This window comes from Suillus bovinus, assembly GCF_016758785.1.
Source record: "Suillus bovinus strain UH-Sbo-P2 chromosome Unknown EDB93scaffold_132, whole genome shotgun sequence".
Classification (NCBI taxonomy): Eukaryota; Fungi; Basidiomycota; class Agaricomycetes; order Boletales; family Suillaceae; genus Suillus; species Suillus bovinus.
Window position 1 is genome coordinate 1 of NW_024542188.1, and position 19,040 is coordinate 19,040.

The following is a 19,040-nucleotide window of genomic DNA, read 5'->3' on the forward strand; positions in this document are numbered from 1 at the left end:
CGACCTTACCCTTGTCATCCTTGTCATCCTCGCATTCCCTTTCGCCCTCTACCTGTCGCTTCAGCAAAGCCAGTACATCTGGCCGGACCCTTTCGCTGACGAAGCATACCCATGCTCCGTTCCACCACCTGACTGATCCTGTGGACAGTCCCCTTTGCCCTATTCCCTTTCTCGATCTCTGACTCAGTGCGCAGTCGCACATGCGACTTATACTTAGATCCGCAGCTGCACGATCGTGCCCCTGCATGTTTCACTTCTTATTCCGATCGTTGACTCACTTTCTTATCTAAAGCACGTTCTACCTCGACCGAACGTGCCTTCCTGTTATAGTCATACCCTTTACCGATTGCCTCTCCCGGTAGTACGAGTTATCACCCACTAATACGTCTCCTGTCCTCTATATAAACTCGCTACCATGTACTATATCCCCTAACTTGAATCTACTTGGTTCTTGACCTCCTACTCTCACCAGAGTGATCCTTCTGCCTCGCCAGCAGTCTATATTCTATCTTCTTATCTGCTCTTCGCGGATAAGCCTATAGTCTCGACCTTTGCTCATCGACTTCGTCGACGAACAAAGCCCCTGTTAACTAGTCGGACTTCTGTCCTTCTAATTAACGACGATCCTTACGATTAACCTTCGGGTGTCGTAAGCCTAGGCCGATTTAGCTTATCGTCTCGCACCCGCGTGACATAAGCTACCCGATTTGGACATAGGCGTCAAATCGTACTTGCCGAAGACACGCCAAGTACGACCCCTAACCTTGGGCTAGCCCAAGGACGTCCACAGACCGTTGACGACACAAGCTCTGTTTGAGCGTCGCCAACAGATACCATCCAAGTCGTAACAATACGTCCAGCTGAGCGCGCGCGCTATTCGCTTCGGTATCTATTTTCCTTTCCTACACGACGACGAGTTCGTCGTACAGCATACTTCCTCACTACTGTCTGTACCTACAATCGTTTCTTTTACAATTTCTAATGTATCAGCACCTCGGTATCGAATTAAACGAAGGGGCGCCAAATGCTCCCATTACTCCCCCATCAACCCAGGTTGCATCCGCATCTGGTTCCAATTCAATCGCACAGCCGTCGTCATCCACAACGCCATCTCTTCCAAGCAGCAGAGCAGCTGCTGCCCCAAGGCCCCCAGCCCAAGCTGGTCCACCTCAGCTGCCTGCATCGCAGATAGCCCAGCATCCAGCATCACAGCATGCCCATCCCTCCGCCGTTCACGCCACTCAACCCGCAGCGCCTATTCCAGCGCCTCAGGTCGCACAACCAATAGCAGCACCACCAGCAGCAGCACCGCCAGCAGCAGCACCGCCAGTAGCAGCACCACCAGCAGCTGCACCCGCACCCGCGGACAAAATCGCCGCTCTAAGGGCACGCATCGCCGAGCTCGAGCGTGGGGACGCTCACGGCATCCATATACCGGCCAGAGCCCCCGCTCCTCAACAAGCTCTGGTAGCGAACCCTGCAGATGTCGACCGTATACAAGCAAACCTCGCTGGCACTAAAGACGAGCCTAAACGGCTCGTCTTACCTGCCCTCCAACCAGGGCACAAAGTCAGTGCTCTGAGCTTGCATAAGTCCGTCTCCACCGTTGTTCGTATCGGTTCGTGGTTATCCCACATATACTGCACTCGCATCGTCGGCTACCTTTCAGTAGCTCACCGACAGCACCACACCAAGCCATCAGCCTAGTTAGGCAATATCACCGTTTTCACTCGTGAATTCCGCACCTTACCGTGTCGGTTTTTCTTCGTGGCTCCGTTTTTCTTTATGTTATCTGCTCCATCCCCCATTTTGCCGCACCGTTATACTCGTTTTTCTGACATACTCCGTTCTAGCCATACCCCTCAAAGTCGAGGAGGCTTTTAAGCAATATCGCTACGTTCCATACACAGCTCTCACACACGCAGCTCGCTCGAAGGCTTTCCTGCGTGGAGAGGACTCAGCCTTCATCTTTACACAAGACAGGCTTGCAGCTAAAGGTCTCGACCGTGCAAACGAGCTCTTAATTGTAACAGTTGATTGGATAGCGGCAGCAAAGGCTGCTGAGGATAGAACCCTGCACTATTGGGGCGAGGCTCGGGCGTCAGCCCTTGTATCTCACCATCTCGTAGTTCTCGATATCAGCCGTACGCATGGCTGGTCCATGGCAATGCACTACGACGTGCAGCAAAGAGAATTGGCTCATGCCAACCACGAGCATAATCTTGCCGGCCTCAACGTAGCGGCCCTTACCATTGCAAATAATAAAATTCCTGCTATCATACCTCAGTCTGCTCCGTTTATCTCACCCTCTAAGCGAGCTGCCCCGAGCAATTTTCATTCTTCCCCTCGTAAAAAGTCGCATACACTTGTATCGAGCCATTGTTTTCGTTGCGGAGCAAGTGGCCACTTGCCCGCTGACTGTTCCGCCGATACAACCGCAGCGGGAAAACCGGTTGCAGCCCTCGCTACCAACACCAGGAGCAAGCATGCACTCGCTGCCTCAAACGGAAAACATTACTGCTTTAATTGGGCCAATGGATCCATCTGCACCTTCGGTCCCAACTGCAGAAATGTCCACTCCTGCAGCATCTGCGGAGATTCTTCTCACGGCGCCGGGAGCTGCAAGGCTCACGGGTGACCCACGTGCTGTTGTCACCCTGCTCGACTACCTCCGGGTGGAAGAGATCCTTTGTACATATGGTATATTTAATGATTGGCGTCATATCGTTGACGGTATACATAACGGCTTCAATGTTGGTGTCTCAGAATCACCACCCACTACTCATTTATTTCGAAAATCACTCGTCCTCATTACTCAATCCTTCCATAATCGACGCGTACATACTCTCAGAACAAGCCGCAGGCAGATATTCTACAGGTTTCAGCCCCGCAGACCTTGAACTCTTAATCGGACCATTTCGTACTTCCCCTCTGGGCCTTGTCCCAAAGCCACATTCCAGCAAGTTCCGCATAGTGCAGGACCTATCCTACCCACGCAACTCCCCAAATATACAGTCCATAAACGACGGAATCAGCGCAGACGACTTTCCTACCATCTGGGGTACATTCGACGAGACCGCCGCCCTCATCCTCACGCTTCCCCCCGGTTGTGTTGCAGCAACCTTCGACGTCTCTTCAGCTTATCGTATAATTCCAGTAATACCCTGGCAGCAAAATGCCCTCTGCATATTCTGGAAAGGAATTGTTTACGTGGATCGAGCTCTCATGTTCGGCCTTACTTCCAGTGCTGGTGTTTTTGGCTCTGTCGCCGACATGCTCATAGCCATTTACAACAAAGCCGGTTTCGAACTCATCCGAAAATGGGTAGACGATTTCCTAGTCATCCGCCTCCCACACCAATCATGGACCGAAGCAGATTTCATAGCCTTAACAGCCCACTGCGGAGTACCGTGGAGCCTCGAGAAGCTTCGGCTCTTTGCCTCCATCCAACGATATATTGGTTTTGACTGGGATTTGGACCTCAAGCGAGTTTCGCTGCCGGAGGACAAGCTCCGCAAAGTGCAGGACACAATCACGCTCTGGCTGAGCCTCGGAGCCACATTCACTGCAAAGGAGGCTGCCAGTCTGCACGGAAAACTTGTGCACATGGCATGTATCTTCCCTCTGATCCGTCCGTTCTTGCGTGCTTTAGCAGTGTTCGCATCCAATTTCTGTTCTCCACGCGCACATCTTCGCCCGTCCGCAGCTGTTCTCGCGGATCTGCCCTGGATCCAATCTCTACTATCACTCCTTCCAAACTCGATACTCATCACAGACCCGTCACCAGTGGACATTGGGTGGTGGGGAGATGCAAGTACTTCCTTCAGCATCGGAGTGGTCATTCAGAAGCACTGGGCCGTCTGGCATTGGGCAACAGGTTTCAAGGTCGGCCCAAAGCGGGATTTCGACATTGGTTGGGCGGAAGCCACCGCAATAGAACTTGGGCTTCGATTGGCCCTGCACTTGGGTAATTTTGTCCTATCATTTCAGCCTTCCACCGACTTATTTTTTTTAACAAATTCGAAGGTATCATAATGCACCGCAGATCATCAGAAAACATCACCTATTTAGTGCGCTCGGACAACATCGGAGTAGTGGCAGTGACGAACAAAGGCCGTTCCCGCAGCCCTCAAACGAATGCGGTCCTGAAGCATGTGTATCGGATGCAGGCAGAGAATGGCTTTCGTCTACAGGCAGTCTACATGCCCACTCGCACCAATATCTCAGATGCCTTGTCTCGCAGCGATGTCGAGACCTTTTTGAGTGGTTTCCCTGGAGCAGCGAGTCCAGTTTCCATTCCCCTACCACCGCATTTATCAGGCAAACTCGTCCAATTATTGTAAGGGCACTGCATCACGTATCTCTGGTTGTCAGTCACCCACCTTCAACACCCCCCATATTGAACACGATCTCATCGCATCTCTGCCCAAATTGCTGAGCATCAGAATGGCTTTTCATGTGGTGAGGTGTAAATTCTCCACCCTCGTCCACGATTGATAACCCGGTAATTCAATTTGGCCAACCGAGCATCTCTCCGTGACACGGCTAGCTATGGTGCCGGATTACGAAAATTTCACATCTTCTGTGATATTTTTTCGATTCCAGAATCTAACCGCCTTCCAGCGTCTTTTGAAGTGCTGCATTCCTTTGCCTTATGGGCTGTCACAGATCCAGACCCTAGCGATCCACTTCTTTCAGCTAATAGTGGCACTACTGTGGCATTCGAGCCTGTTTCAGTCGGGGTAGCACGTAAATACCTGTCTGCTGTGCGAGCCTGGCACATTGCGCAAGGTTGGCCCCTGCCACTATCTGATTCTCACCATGATCGCATTAATTGGTCCTTGCGTGGCCTGGAAAACTTGCACGGTGGACCGTCGAAAACCTCTCCGGCCACCAATTTCACTCGCGATGCTCACGGCCATCAAATCCACCCTCATATTATCAGACCCGTTCGACACGTGTGTGTTTGGGCAATGGCGTCGTGCGCATTCTTTGGTATGATGCGCTTTGGCGAAGTCTCCGTCGCCTCTCGTTCTGCATTCAATCCACTCAAACACCTCACCCGCGCTCACGCATTCTTCGGACACGATCTGCGAAACAACCCTTACGCACGTCTCGATCTGCCATCCGCCAAAACAGCGAGAACCGGAGAGTCACAATCAGTATTTCTCAACGAGCAAGGAAACCTATGTCCCTTATCAGCTCTCCGCAACCTGGCTTCAATTGTTCCCGCCCTCGCGAACGATCCTTTATTTTTGTGGCGCGACAGCAAAGGTGATGTTCGTCCAATGACCAAAATACGAGCCTTGGAACGCATCAACTCAATTCTAATAGCCTGGGGTTGGGGCACGTCCTTCGGTCACTCCTTTCGAATAGGCGGTGCTTCCTTTTATCTCGCGAAGAAAGTCGACCCCGAAATAGTTCGCATTGCCGGCCGCTGGAAGTCATTAGCGTACGAAACATATATTCGTGCATTCGAACAAATTTCCTCTCAGCACATGGCCAACGCAGCGTCGTTATGACCGTCGCCTCCACGTCTTGTTGGGCTAGGCAGCTATGAGCCGCAGATCGTTCCGGCTAGTTGGGTGAGCGGCTCCACCCTGCCTGCGTCCCCCCCGAGCTAACGCTCGGTCCAGCCCAACCTATCAGATCATGTCAGCGACTCCCGAGCCAGACGAAGCTGGAATGTACAGGTGCCGAGAAATGGAGCCTGCCGGAATGTCTCGGCACCATACGTCCAGCTGAGCACGCGTGCTATTTGCTTCTGTATCTATTTTCCTTTCCTACACAACGACGAGTTCATCGTACAGCATACTTCCTCACTACTGTCCGTACCTACAATCGTTTCTTTTACCCACCCACCACTCCCTCAAATTTTTCACGCTACATTTCATACTTCGTAATTCCGCGCTATGTAAATAGTTGTATTTCACGACATGTTATTCATTACCATTCGTTCCGTCACTCGATAGTCCTATGGCATGGTCGAATTCGTAGGTAGGTGTCCCGCCCTCCCGAGCAGCTCCACCCTGCCTGTGTCCCCCCCGAGCTAACGCTCGGTCCAGCCCAACCTATCAGATCATGTCAGCAACTCCCGAGCCAGACGAAGCTGGAGTGTATTGCGTGTGTGGGTGATGTCATCTCGTATGTGTGAGTAGCCTAAAATGGAAGCAGTTCAAAAAGGTTCGGACGCGTTCAACGCGTTCAAGGAATGCTGAACGCTGGACTGGACCATCGGTCCAGTTCAGCCTATACTCTGAACATTGAACTGGACCGTGGTCCAGTCCACGAAAGGTCCGGTTCGAACCGCGGTTCAGAACCGAACCTCCGCATCACTAGTCTTATCCTGCACGAGCAGTCTGGTCTTATCCCATTTTGACGTTCGGAGCGCTCGTAACACCGGAGAAGTCGAGTGAAAACCAGGTCAAGTTGCAATGCGACCCTTCCTTACTACATCATGACTTTACTCCGAACAATGACCAGATCTCATCAAACGGCATAATGGTTCTAAGTCTCGTAAATCGCTGTGAAATTTTGTACCTGTGCCCTTCCGAGTCACAGTGGCGAATACTAACGCGTCAAAAGAATCATTTCATACGTCGACGAACAGGTCAGCTGTTTGTGAAGCATGCTGAACAATGAACTTGACCTAAAACAGGCTCTCCGTTTCTAGTTTCCAGAGGGTGGTTTATAACCCGTCGTGTGGACTCTGCAATAGGCCACAACTGAACATTGAACGCCAACTCCCTTGTACTTTCACTCTCGAATTCAACTCCACACCGTATGGATACCCTCGTCAAAATCTCGTTTCCGCAGTGATTGCTCCTATTTGTACGAATCAGATATATTCGTTGAACCAATATATGTGATTTTTTCGTCATCACCACGAAAACTAACAGCACTGACGCAAAGAACAGCATGCCCAATACCGTCCGTCGGGCAGATTGAGATGCATAGGCTCTTTCCTTGGTCTGCAAGGTCCCAAATCCTCCTTATTGACGACGGATGGTGCGTCACAGGATAAGCCCTGAGGCCTGAGGTATCGCTGCCACTGGGGCAAACATAGCACTGGGAGTGGCAAGGATTGTGGGTTTTGAATTCTGCACTGATAGCACCGATTGCTGGAGACGCGCATTGAACAGGATAGCCATACTTTGATTGTGCTCACGAGGCTGTTTCTGAAGAGTGAAGAAATCGGCACTCGTGTTTCGTGAAATATCGGTCTGATATGCCAAAAATGTTATTCACATGGACTCACGTCACAGGCCCAGGTAACCTATTTTTGCTAGACATCCCTCTATTTGCAGCTTTACTGAAGATCCAGCTCGTGGGAACTTGGAAGGTCACTTAAATAGTTTTAGCACTATATCTGTTCAGCCAATGAATTCGCGGCAGTTGCTTGAACACAGCATGCCCCAAACCGTCCGTTGGGTTTATAGACCTGCATAGGTGTTTTCCCTTGGCTGCACCCTACCAAAGAGTCCTTAAAGTGGACGTATGGTGGATCACAGAATACATTAGGTATCGCTGCCAGTGCCACTGGGGTAAACATAGCACTGGGAATGGCAAGGTCCGCAAGGATTGTGAGATAAACGATTTGAATGAGCTTCATGGCATGGATTATATCTGGTATAACTGTGCATCAGCCTACGATGTGACCATGTGAGGATACCACACACCGACAAAAGTCTAATTGCGCAATGTGCGTGAAGTTGCTATGACTCGGACAAAGTCTTAGAAGAGCTATTATATGTCGGTTCAATGAAATGCGCATGGTGTGGCGGAAGAGGGCTACTCACCGCAATAGGAGGCGTTTGTGTCTGAGGCCTTTTCAACTCAACCGCGTTAATTTTATACCTGTTCTCGTCAGCACTGAAACCATAATCGAAGAAATTTTTCTATTGAGAAGACATGCAGCCCTTAGAAATCAGGATGCCGCGGGCTGAGGTTCCCATGTCGCTCCGATCTTGCTAAATACATAGCATGTACTGATTATCCATTGCTTGCTGGTTGTAACGTATGGATCTCCGGTTCCAACTGCGCGCATGCGTATCTGTCGTGTACTTCCTTTATCCTAATGGTTCTGAGAGTATGTCCGCCTCACCTGTACGTGCACTCTCCGCCTCTAACTTCCTCCAGATCTATTTTACAGACTCTACCAATGCTCAAGCATTAAAACGCGACGCTCCACCTCGGTGATTCAGAGTTGTCCTTTATGAGACGATTCACGCTACGGCGAGTCAGCGCTAGGCCGAGTGATGTCCTGCTGCAACGTCTACGTTCCCAGTTTCAAGTGTATGCACACCTATCACATGGTTCCTTCATCCCATCCTAAATGCGACATTAGGGGAGTTCAAAACTGGATTTCGAGGCTGATTTGGGTGCGATTTAGACGTGGATTTGCACTTGGGTCTGAACAACGCCGAAATCCGATTTCAACCTGATTTCGACGGATTTGACACTCACTGTCTTTGCGCTTGCCGCCTCTGAGTTTGAATTATCGCAGCACAACGGTTAGCATAGGGTACTTGAAAACTGTTTGGTCATGGGTGATCTATAGGCAGTAAAGGAGGACCGAGTCGCGTCGTACAGTAGTTTGAAACAACTTGACCGTTGCGTATACTATGTTACCTTCATATGCTTTTGTTTAGTTGCGGAGCTAGCCAAACAGAAGGGTCCTGCCTATTACGATGCTTCGTCGGGGCAAAATTACCCAGAACGACACTGGTCGGAAACTTTAACCGCCGTCACATTCCAGCAACTATGAAGCAACAATGGGTCACTATGTCTGCCCAAGGCCACAGCACAAGGCGGGACCCTTTTGTTTGGCCAGCTCTAAACAAAAGCGACGAATGAACAAAAATGGATTCTGGCACCCAAAGCACAGAACAAGTTGTGCACCCTCTTCAACATACCCTATCAACGAACGTGCCACAAAGTATGTGGAGTCACGAACTGGCCTTTGTCACTGTGGACTGCGGACAAATGTCATTGAAGTTGTGGCTAGTGACTTGGACCTGCCTTGGACGGTATTTAAGTAGGTCTGTCGACCATCATTTTCTTGTAACCGCTCTCTTCTCAACGGGCCAGTCCCTTTCGAATCATCGTAACCACTGTATTCTTTATTTCGACTTGCTACCTAACCCTAACAAACCAATTAACCAACCAAAATAGAAGGATCTTTGCGAATGCCCGCTCCAAATAATGCACCACCCGCGGCTCAGTGCGTGGAAGCGTCTGGCAGCCGCGAACTCCAGCGCAAGTGTCCGATCAATGACTTGCCTCCAGAGCTTTTCTGGCACATATTCGAGTCGGGCGTGTCCTGTCGCAACTCCCAAAAACGTATTGATTTTGCGGTCTTGGTATCGCATGTTTGCGGCAAATGGCGCGATATCGCTATCAGCTGCTCCTTTCTGTGGACGGATATCACCATCACGAGCGATACCATGTACGACGTTGACTCGGATGGACAGCTTGCTATCGTCAACACATCTCTTCTTCGTGCAAGGGAGTTCGCCTTCCGCTCTGGAGTCCGTTCGTTGTCTGTCCGACTCAAATTGCTCACTATACCCAACTTCGGATATCTTCGATCAGGCACGGTAATAATAATGGACTGGCTCCCCCTGGTATTACCACGCATCAAATATCTCTCGGTACACTGTGACGTGTTGGAAGTTGCATGGACCGTCATAAATCGTTTAAGGGCAGCCCCAATGGAGAATCTGGAGACTTACAAAATGAAGTTTGGCACTACAGTCCTATCCTTTTTCCCATTTATGCCGCCACCACCCATACCGCGCTTTCTTTTCCTGGCTCGCCAACATGAAGAACAGTTTGCACAGGTAGTGAACAATTTGCACCCAAGGTTGACGCGGGTTACATCTTCTGGAATCCCAGTCTCATGGTCTCGGTGGTCTTTAACGCGGCTGACATCTTTATCGATCAACTTCATGGCCTTACACGACCGACCTTCGATGGATATGCTGAAAAACATCCTTACAATCAACGGAGAAACTCTGGAAAAGCTCGAAATCCAAGGCGCCATTCAGCAGTTTGGGAGGCTACCCCGTGACGCGGATGAGTTGCCGTCGAACTTGCCTAGGCTCATTGACCTTACGCTCGGTTATCTGTCCCAGTGGGAAGCTATAAATTTTTTCCTTGGCTTCGAGGCACCTGCGCTGAAGCACCTCAAGCTATGTGACATCTCTCGCTCAATTCTCGCTCAGCACTGGCCCCAGCACTTAAACAATCAGGACTTCCAGAACATGCCTGCCCTTCAACCCTTCAACGATTTTTCTTCTACGAACATTCTCGAACATCTAGTTTATGTATGGACCCCACAACTTAAACGAATTGAAACGCTCGTACTCGAACATTTTAGGCTATCACCTATTTTCTCCGACCTCTTCTTGCAAGACGACGATGCGTTGAAACAACTTTACGAGGGTCGTGTTGTTCTGGCTTACCGCATGTTACAGACATGTTTGCGCCTTCGAAGCCTCGTCCTCGTCAACCCGGAGAAGTGTTTCATCCATGCACTCAATATGTATCCTGATGGTGCCGATCCCGATGATCCCAAAAACAGCAGCCCGGCCCCCGTGCTTACTCACCTGTGTCTTGCTTCAGCTCATCGTAGCTTTCTGATTCTGTTTTTGAGGCGAAGGGCAGAAAGCCTTGCGAAGGAAATGGGTCCGCATGTTTTGGACTACCTGGAACTGGCGACGGCGGAACAAGATGTGGAGCATCTGTTGGAGAATATCGTGTCGAACCATATTGACATGAGCCGTCTTGCGAATAGATCGTTGGTGACTGAATGGAAGGGGAGCCTCGCTACCTGAATCTCGTGTGTTTTGTGTCCTTAAAAGTGTACGTAGTAGACCTTAGTGACGAAAAGAAAAACTTATATGTTGTAATACGGTGTGTAGTTTGACCGAACGTCGTAGAGGTGATCCGTGATCACGTGAGTACCAAAGTTAATGTCGGTAAAGCAGTCCGCAATGGATGTTCTGGCTAATTAACTGTTGGCTTCACACTCCACATCACATCTAGCTTACTGTACGCACATAATTTGAAATCAATCTTATTATCACAATGTCGATACTCCTGCCGTTCCACAAATCAATACTTGAGGAGATTCACGACCCTGCAACTTCAGACTTGCTCATCGTTGCCCGTGGACTTGGACTTCGTCGTATCATATGCACGCTCATGCAAATATACGACTCAAAGCAAAGCCTTATTTTGCTCTTGAACGCTTCACCAGAAGAGGAGATTGCTATAGGGGACGAACTGGGTATTATGGGGTGCAGGCGGCCTGGATTGCGCATTGTGGGTTATGAAATGGGAAAGCGGGATAGGTAAGTCATTCATACCCATGGTGGAAAAACGATCACTTTCAAAATGACTTGTAACTATTCGCATCGTTCTTTCAGCAGCATATTAACGCGACGTTTGCAGACAGGACCTCTACAAGAATGGCGGCCTCATTTCTGTCACCTCTCGCATTCTTATCGTTGACATGCTGCAGTCCGACATCCCAACGGAGCTCATAACGGGTTTAATTGTTTTACACGGTGAAAAGTGCGTGACGGCTCTTCTGCGTTGTGCTCCGTGATGAATCGATGCATCGCTTAGGGTCACTGCTCTTTCCCTTGAAGCATTCATCGTCCGGCTGTACCGAGAAAAGAATAAGGCTGGCTTTCTCAAAGCATTTTCGGACCAGCCTGAACATATCACCAGTGGCATGTCTCCGCTGAAGAACATCATGAAGGAGCTTCAATTGAGACGCGTTCACATATATCCACGGTGGGTGACCTCCTTCCTCACTGATGTTCGTGTTTTTCGCCTTCTGCCGTTATTTTTTCCGTCTTTCTTATCCGTTTTTGGCTCCAGATTTCACGAAGACGTCAAGAACACGCTCGAAACTCGTAAAGCCGATGTCATCGAGTTGTATCAGCGTCTTACAGAACCTATGGAGGCAATTCACCACGCGATAGTCCAATGTATGACCATCACCCTTTCCGAGCTCAAGAGAGCTAATAAGACAGTAAGAATCTTCGAGCTGCCTTATTTTGCATCTAAACAAATTTCCATTCATTCGTCTTACAGCTCGAACTTGATGATCTTAATATCGAGTCTGCATACTTCCGCTCCTTTGATGCAGTAGTCCGCAGGCAATTAGACCCCGTATGGCACAAGGTCGGTCCACGGACGAAGCAACTTGTAGGTGACCTCGCGACGCTCAGACGTCTATTAACGTATGTCTTTCACTCTTTTCATCGTGCACTCGATCTCTGCCATTTTCACAATACTTCATGTGTTATGATGTCCGTTTCATACCGCCACTGACCTGGGCTCTTTATCAAGGTACCTGTTGTCCTATGACGCGCTCGCTTTTCATGCATACCTCGAAACTCTCGTAGCCTCAAATACCACAAGCGTAACTGGGGCAGCTAAACAACATCAGTCCCCTTGGATGCTCACTGATGCAGCCAACATCATTTTTAGCACCGCAAAACGACGGTGTTATGTCCTTACTGCTCCAAAACCTACCGTTGTCCCTGAGAGGCAAGTGATTGACGTGGACGATGAAGATGCATGGGATGCATTTGATGAGGCACATGGATTAACGGGAAGCAGCAGTAGAGATAACGGGAAGAAGGAAGATAACGGGAAGAAGAAGAAGGAAGAAAAGAACCCATGGATTCCGGATAACATGTCTCCGGTGCTCGAAGAGCTTCCAAAGTGGGATCTCCTAGCAGACGTACTTCAAGAAATCGAGGAAGAGTTGCTGAGACAGGAGGCAGTGTCGACTCGTGAGTCCCGATGACCGAACAATTTTCTTGCTTGACGCACGTCAGGTCCACCAACTCGCGGGACAAACACGGTACTTGTCATGACTTCTTCTCCACGCTCTTCTGCCCTTGTGAATGAGTTCCTGGGGGAGATGGACGACACTGCTCCGAAAGGCTCTCGTGGACGATCCATGATGGAGCGCAAATTACGGAGATACCTGTATTGGAAAGGCGAGAATGTCAGACAAAAACAACCAAGGCACCAACCACCACCCCAGTTTTCTGCCCCCAAGCCACAGCCATTATTGCAACCCGAGGGTGAGATTAGTGAGGCTTTGAAGAGGAAGGACAAGGCGAGACAAGAGCGAAGTGCGAATCGGAGAAGGGTGCGTGGCGGTGCACCAATGACTGTTGTACCAAGTAAACCGACGGCTGTTGATCCAAAAGTGGAGTCAAGAGACGATGCAGATGTCATCGCGGCCTTGTACGTCAGTGTGCCTATAATTGTGTACTCCTTACTAAGATTGAACTTAGTCTCTCAAGTCAACCTGCGGACCTCCTTGTCTCCTCTGATGCAGACGCTCTCCTCCTTGAAGCGCTTCTGTCAAGCGAGGTGGAAATGGACTTCGACACGCACTACGGCTTGATTGCACCCTCGCAGATGATTGTTGTGCGTGCATATACTGATGACACCGACGACCAAATTCTCGCGGAACTGCAGCCGAGATTTATTGTGATGTTTGAACCCAACCTTGATTTTGTGAGGCGCATCGAGGTCAGTCTTTCATATGATGAGAGGTTGATACCCTCGAGTTTAATGTAGCAACTTGGATAGGTGTACAGAAACTCGAACCCTGGTATGGGCGTCCGTGTATATTTCATGATTTACCAACTCTGTTGCGAGGAGCACAAGTACCTCGCTGGACTGAGGCGCGAGAAGGAGTCTTTCGAGAAGTTGATTAAGGAACGTGGAGTGCGTCGTTTCGTTTCACTGTCTTGCGTGTGGTACGAGTCATTCGCCACTGTCTAGTCTATGCTCCTGCCTATCTTCGAGGACAAACACGCTGGGAAAAGCGATGCAGTCATCAAAACGATCAGCACTCGTCTCGCAGGCGGAAGGAAGGAGTTGAGTACCGTGCCATCGCAGGTAATCGTCGACATGCGCGAATTCCGTTCCACACTGCCCTCGCTTCTTCACGCATCTGGCCTGCTCGTTATTCCTGCGACGCTGACTGTCGGAGATTATATCCTCACGCCGGATATTTGCATCGAGAGGAAGAGCATTCCTGATCTAGTCGCTAGTTTCAATAGTGGTCGATTGTAAGTCTCTCGGATACGTGCTTCTTTATCGCTGATGAGTCGCAGATACACGCAATGCGAGCTGATGTCGGTGCACTATAAGCAGCCTGTATTACTCATCGAGTTCGAGGAGAACAAAGCGTTCTCCCTTGAGGTATCTCTCACACGACGTGTCTTCAAATATTTCCCGTCTCACCTGTCTTTCAGACCGTAGCAGAATCGGCAAAATCGTATGCCAAACCCACGAACAAATATCCCGCGAAGAAATCAACAGGTCCGACGGATTCTGATCGCGCCCCTCCCTCTATCCAATCCAAACTTGTTCTCCTCGTTCTCCACTTCCCTCGTGTTCGAATCATTTGGTCGTCGTCTCCTTATGGTACAGCAGATATATTTAACGACCTAAAAGCCAACGCCTTCGAACCGGACCCTAACCGCGCGATTGCAATCGGCGCAGAGGAAGACCCAGAGGCGGGCGCAGGCATCAACGCTGCTGCAGAGGAGCTGCTTCGATGTCTACCAGGAGTGACGGCGAAGAATGTCAAGTATGTGATGAATAGGGTGGGGAGTGTCAGAGAATTGTGCGAGCTGGATAGAAAGGGAGTGCAAGACATTTTAGGTGTTGAACCGGGGAATGCGTGTTATGACTTTATGCATCGGGGGGAGAGGAAGAAAGGTGCTTCATGACCTTCGTTTATGCTCGAAGGTAAGATACTCGTCGAAATGTTGGATCAAATCGTACGCGATTTAGGATACGAAGGCGAAGATGTAATAGAACTGTGAGTCGATCTCAAGTACAAGCATGTCCTGGGGTTTCTACATGCCACCATCATGTGGTGGAGCGCAAATATAAAGATTCCTTCCTACGTCCTTGGAATATACATGGTGCTAGAGATTCCTGCAGAAAACCTCTTCGAATCCCGAGACGGGGAACATAATCGAACTTCGCACCTAAACAAACTCCAGAGTACCCACTGTATGCGCAATATAAAAAAACCCTCGAAAAACGGATTAGTACGAGATGCGCCATGGCAGATTCGTAAACGTTCAGATTCCGCATTCCGTTCTCTTTCAATCCAGGGCATGTTCTGTGGCCCGCTTATGCGATGACTTCGACGGCAAACGTAGTATCTGGCATCTCTTATTGCAATTCATGGTAACGAATGTCTCAAGGTGAACGAATCGAAGCCTTTTTATATATAATGATGAAACCTGTCCGTCGAAAACAGATCAGTACGAAATGAGCATCGTTTACCTTTCCCCTTCACATTCCCCAAAAGGCATGGGTATATGCTCAATCATCCTTCTAATTAGGATATCTTCCATCGATGATGTCGTCGGGATCGGGCATGGTATAATTGGCGAAACAGTCATGCGCATAGTCGATCTGCCCAATTCGTTCGTGCATCCCGCTGATAAAGCTGGGCAGCGCGCAGAGACCGTTCGAATCTTCCGTGCAACCATGAATGCCCGTCAGTGGTACCACGCCGTCGTTCAGAAGGAAGCGGATATGAGTTGGCTCCTCTGAGGCTGGGCAACTCAGTACTTGAGCTATAAGTTGGCTGGCAAAAGGTGCAATCTGGCTAGAGATGTAAGACTGATGTGTCGCTGGTCAGAAATAGAGATAAGCGGTGGTCTATGAGACTGCGTACACGGTGAGGAGGTATATGGTCGGTTGGTAGAGGTCCAGTTGCGGCTAGACTGGTAAAGTTCAAAGCAGTGGCGACTGAGCCGTTCCGTCAGTAGTCTTGTTTTGGAAAGGAAGTGGCGACATACTACTAGCAATGACCACGTCGTGGGTAGCGTCCACATATATAGGTTGATTAAGAGGGAATGTGATGTTGCTCGAGTCAAGAGTGCTGTTGGTGCTGCTATTCCAGACGTTGATGGGAGTGTGAGTGAGACGTGACACTAGTTCCTGGACATAGCCGAGTCCCTGTGCTGCTGCTGTTGGATTACCTGGTCCACTGCCGTACCAGAAATCTTTATTCCCGATCAAGTCATTAGCCACTCAGGCTGCAAGTTTACTACTCGATACGCTCACCAAGATCTGAAAATAGAAATCACTGCTGAGCTCAGCGAGGATCATTCGAGGAAACATACCGATGTAATACTCGAATCCTTCCCATTCTTCCTCAGTGAAAAGGTCGCAAAACTTGGAATATCCGAGGGCCACAGTCTGCAGGATGTCAGAAACCCATGAAGACCGCGTGAAGGATGTGATTACCTCATAGGCGCACAGTTCCTGCATGTCAGCCAATAACGAGATGGTCAAATTAAGTCCTTGGATCATTGGTTGCAAGCGCTTTCGAGCATCTTTGAGATAGACGTTCGCCCATTTACTAGACTGAGTACCGCCGAAGTTACCGATATCCGCCGAATTGGCGTTGGGGCACACGTCATATGGAGCGAGGGTGTTGTTGAAGTTGTTCTCTTCGATGATGATCTCCTGGTGATAGTCGGTCTGGTAAGTTCCGACATCAAAAAAGCCTGCAGCAAAGTTCAAGCTAGCGACAGCATTATCAGGCACAGCGCTTGTAGAAGTACGAATGAATTGCTCACGCAGAATTTAACATGCGATCTATACGACACAAGCAAACCATCAGAGGGCATTGTGAAACAAGCGTTCGATGCAGGCAAACCTTCTGAAGTAGTACGAAACACCGGAAGGTCGGTGAATGCATTAAGCAACTTGCCATATCTGTAACGGAAGGCAACCCCATTGCTAAAGCTGATGAAAGGGAGCGTCAGTGGAAATATCGTAAAGGAGAGCAAACGTACAGCGATTGGCGGCCGAAAGGGGTCAAGATCTCTGCACCCAACTTGTATGTCCAGGTTGCCAGGAATTCCAAATCACCAGTGACACTGAAACCTTCTTTCGATGCAGCATCATGAATTACTGAGGCGAACTGAGAAGGTCCGGAGTCTGAAGTTGGATAGCGGGCGCCATGGCGCATCAAGAGATGCACAGCATTGAGGCCACAGCCTTCTGGGATGATGGGGGATGCATCAGGCAGACCAAACGAGTCCACGGAGTACATGGGCGACAAGTTTCCCCAGTGACGCGTCACATTGAAAGCGATGTTTGCGCCGTCTGCTGAATTGGGCCTCGACAAGGGAAATATGTTGTCGACCTTGGAGAACGGAATGGCGGTGGCGATGGCCTCAGGTTCAGCACCAGCTGTTTTTTTATTAGAACACGGGAAATACAAGCAGAATCTTTACTGACTGGGCGTTGGACCTGCATAACCGACTTGAGCTCCATCGGGGAAGTAAATGTTGACAGCAGTGTTTGTGGCACCGGGGGGAGGATAAGAATCAACGACGGTTGACCCTGCGTAACTGGATGCTGACTCTGCGGTGCAGAATGGCAGAGCAAACAGCAGAACGGTGGCAAGCATGGCTTGATGAGTTAGAGGGGACAGATGATCAGAGTTCCATATTTTATAGCATGTACGTGATTAAATTAGTAATAGAAGTTCGATACCAGGACGCGAACAGAACGCCGCAGCATGCTCATGTCGTTGTCGAGCACTGCAAGTTTGGCGCCAACGAGTCGAAATGGAGTGTACCTCTGACGTGAAAACCAGTTCTGTGGACTCTAGCTGAGGCATGCTCCCGTCGAAGATTATTCGCAAGCATGAAGCGTTGTTCTGAATATAAATTGTGCCAACGTGCATGCGGTCGTCAATGTTTTGCCTAACTCCGTGGCTACCTTCACCGTTCTCGCTCGACCACTGACTTGCTTACGACATGTCAAGGACTGACGTTCGTGCGTGACCTGCACACAGATTCGTTCACCCACGCACACCCATACACGCACAATGTCCGCGAGACATTCCAGGAAGAGGAAAAGACAACAGCAAACGTACTATGTAGTAGTTCATAGAGATCTCATTCATGGTAGTAAGGCGAACGGATCGCTTGTATATTATAACCGCCTTTTCTAAATCAATCGATACGATGGCGTTTTTTGGAGCGTTTCTATCGTCGGACACCTGAAGGCCTGATATCCGGCTTCTGCAATCTTCTTCCATAAACTTAATACCGCATGGCTGGGTCAGTGGCAGCACCCAGACACATACCCTATATCATGAAGCGGCTTCTTAGGATCGAGACTGGGCTGGAATACCTAAAAAATAAGAGCTGCTTTTGAGGCAATCAGCAAGCTGTGTCAATAAAAATGAGTTTAAATGATACAAAGTCAAAGGATAGCTTTACCTGCTCGCAACGCGTCAACTTGCCTGAGGGCATACTCTGGAAGAAATGACAACCAGGAGGAAGCAGACTACTGTAGTCTTAACGGGCCCATAGTTTCCCTGCTGGAAGACATCAGATTATCCATCGCACGACAAATTCCCTGAAGGACACTCACCCATCTTTAGTCGCTCCGAGTTGGTGAGGAAATTATACAGATAATGAGGAATAGAACCGAAAATGGTACCTACCGCTGAGTTTCCATCTCATACTAGCCTCAGAGATGAAGGCCTCCAGAGCAACAAAATTCAACGAATTCCACTGGCAAGTGGCAACCGCAACAAGAGATTGTTGGATCAACATGCTTTTTCCCACATTGCTAATCATGTGATTATCAAACACGTTCTCCCATGAACCCTTTGTTGAACACAATCATCTCGTCATAAGCTTTCCGCTTCTTGTATCCTTTACGCGTTAGGGTATCTACTGCTCCAGCAAAAATGTTATACCTTGGATGATAAATGATCTCTGCAAATCGCACTTTCTACACCTAGCAGCGGACGCAGGTATCGTAATTCCACGAGTTCTCATGATTTCTTGAACAACCTAACAACTGGAAAATACAAATTGAACTTGAAGTCAAATTTAGGTGTACATGTTGTGGAGGTATACAGTCTCAAAGCCTGAACTATTGAATTTGAGCCCTTGACAGCGTAGCCATGGCTGAATGCTACACGCAAAGTAGTTAGA

At 49.3% G+C, this 19,040-nt stretch overlaps 6 protein-coding genes across 6 annotated transcripts; 3 read left to right on the forward strand and 3 right to left on the reverse strand.

The window, feature by feature from the left end:
• Positions 1-981: 981 nt before the first annotated feature.
• Positions 982-2,220, forward strand: EDB93DRAFT_1268396 (uncharacterized protein; the record flags this gene model as incomplete). Its single annotated transcript, XM_041454281.1, has 3 exons — positions 982-1,618; positions 1,854-2,144; positions 2,186-2,220. 3 exons carry the CDS (start codon positions 982-984, stop codon positions 2,218-2,220), a joined length of 963 nt encoding a protein of 320 aa, XP_041301331.1.
• Positions 2,221-6,526: 4,306 nt separating this feature from the next.
• EDB93DRAFT_1184571 (uncharacterized protein) lies at positions 6,527-7,147 on the reverse strand. The gene has a single exon (XM_041450770.1). It carries the CDS (start codon positions 6,918-6,920, stop codon positions 6,612-6,614), a length of 309 nt encoding a protein of 102 aa, XP_041301332.1. The 5' UTR covers positions 6,921-7,147; the 3' UTR covers positions 6,527-6,611.
• On the reverse strand, positions 7,067-8,012 carry EDB93DRAFT_1184578 (uncharacterized protein). The gene is made up of 4 exons (XM_041450771.1): positions 7,800-8,012; positions 7,680-7,743; positions 7,259-7,626; positions 7,067-7,178 (listed from the first exon to the last, which is right to left on the reverse strand). The coding sequence occupies exon 3, from the start codon at positions 7,610-7,612 to the stop codon at positions 7,364-7,366; it is 249 nt and encodes an 82-aa protein (XP_041301333.1). The 5' UTR covers positions 7,613-7,626; positions 7,680-7,743; positions 7,800-8,012; the 3' UTR covers positions 7,067-7,178; positions 7,259-7,363.
• An 867-nt stretch (positions 8,013-8,879) lies between these two features.
• Positions 8,880-10,910, forward strand: EDB93DRAFT_1184587 (uncharacterized protein). Its single transcript, XM_041450772.1, has 8 exons — positions 8,880-9,166; positions 9,189-9,223; positions 9,245-10,454; positions 10,479-10,612; positions 10,637-10,648; positions 10,673-10,762; positions 10,784-10,801; positions 10,826-10,910. The coding sequence occupies exons 2-8, from the start codon at positions 9,189-9,191 to the stop codon at positions 10,836-10,838; spliced, it is 1,512 nt and encodes a 503-aa protein (XP_041301334.1). The 5' UTR covers positions 8,880-9,166; the 3' UTR covers positions 10,839-10,910.
• Positions 10,911-11,020: 110 nt separating this feature from the next.
• EDB93DRAFT_1184591 (uncharacterized protein) lies at positions 11,021-14,970 on the forward strand. The gene is made up of 12 exons (XM_041450773.1): positions 11,021-11,357; positions 11,458-11,580; positions 11,635-11,805; positions 11,893-12,046; positions 12,109-12,257; positions 12,367-12,815; positions 12,861-13,278; positions 13,329-13,569; positions 13,630-13,767; positions 13,825-14,114; positions 14,160-14,247; positions 14,301-14,970. The coding sequence occupies exons 1-12, from the start codon at positions 11,092-11,094 to the stop codon at positions 14,778-14,780; spliced, it is 2,967 nt and encodes a 988-aa protein (XP_041301335.1). The 5' UTR covers positions 11,021-11,091; the 3' UTR covers positions 14,781-14,970.
• Positions 14,971-15,180: 210 nt separating this feature from the next.
• EDB93DRAFT_171735 (histidine phosphatase superfamily) lies at positions 15,181-17,943 on the reverse strand. Its single transcript, XM_041455582.1, has 9 exons — positions 17,323-17,943; positions 16,875-17,274; positions 16,736-16,824; positions 16,656-16,674; positions 16,197-16,600; positions 16,138-16,143; positions 15,870-16,076; positions 15,746-15,819; positions 15,181-15,690 (listed from the first exon to the last, which is right to left on the reverse strand). The coding sequence occupies exons 1-9, from the start codon at positions 17,492-17,494 to the stop codon at positions 15,400-15,402; spliced, it is 1,662 nt and encodes a 553-aa protein (XP_041301336.1). The 5' UTR covers positions 17,495-17,943; the 3' UTR covers positions 15,181-15,399.
• Between the last annotated feature and the right edge of the window lie 1,097 nt (positions 17,944-19,040).

Excerpts from the sequence above, each read along its gene's own strand:
- EDB93DRAFT_1184571 (XM_041450770.1), bottom strand. The coding sequence starts at position 6,920 with ATGCTGTTCTTTGCGTCAGTGCTGTTAGTTTTCGTGGTGATGACGAAA.
- EDB93DRAFT_1184578 (XM_041450771.1), bottom strand. The coding sequence starts at position 7,612 with ATGAAGCTCATTCAAATCGTTTATCTCACAATCCTTGCGGACCTTGCC.
- EDB93DRAFT_1184587 (XM_041450772.1), top strand. The coding sequence starts at position 9,189 with ATGCCCGCTCCAAATAATGCACCACCCGCGGCTCA. Across the intron at positions 10,455-10,478 it reads AACTTTACGAGGGTCGTGTT|ACATGTTTGCGCCTTCGAAG; the intron begins GTTCTGGCTTAC and ends CGCATGTTACAG.
- EDB93DRAFT_1184591 (XM_041450773.1), top strand. The coding sequence starts at position 11,092 with ATGTCGATACTCCTGCCGTTCCACAAATCAATACTTGAGGAGATTCAC. Across the intron at positions 13,279-13,328 it reads GCAGATGTCATCGCGGCCTT|TCTCTCAAGTCAACCTGCGG; the intron begins GTACGTCAGTGT and ends GATTGAACTTAG. Across the intron at positions 13,768-13,824 it reads AGTTGATTAAGGAACGTGGA|TCTATGCTCCTGCCTATCTT; the intron begins GTGCGTCGTTTC and ends GCCACTGTCTAG.
- EDB93DRAFT_171735 (XM_041455582.1), bottom strand. The coding sequence starts at position 17,494 with ATGCTTGCCACCGTTCTGCTGTTTGCTCTGCCATTCTGCACCGCAGAG. Across the intron at positions 17,275-17,322 it reads TTATGCAGGTCCAACGCCCA|CTGGTGCTGAACCTGAGGCC; the intron begins GTCAGTAAAGAT and ends ATAAAAAAACAG. Across the intron at positions 15,820-15,869 it reads CGACGTGGTCATTGCTAGTA|TCGCCACTGCTTTGAACTTT; the intron begins GTATGTCGCCAC and ends GGAACGGCTCAG.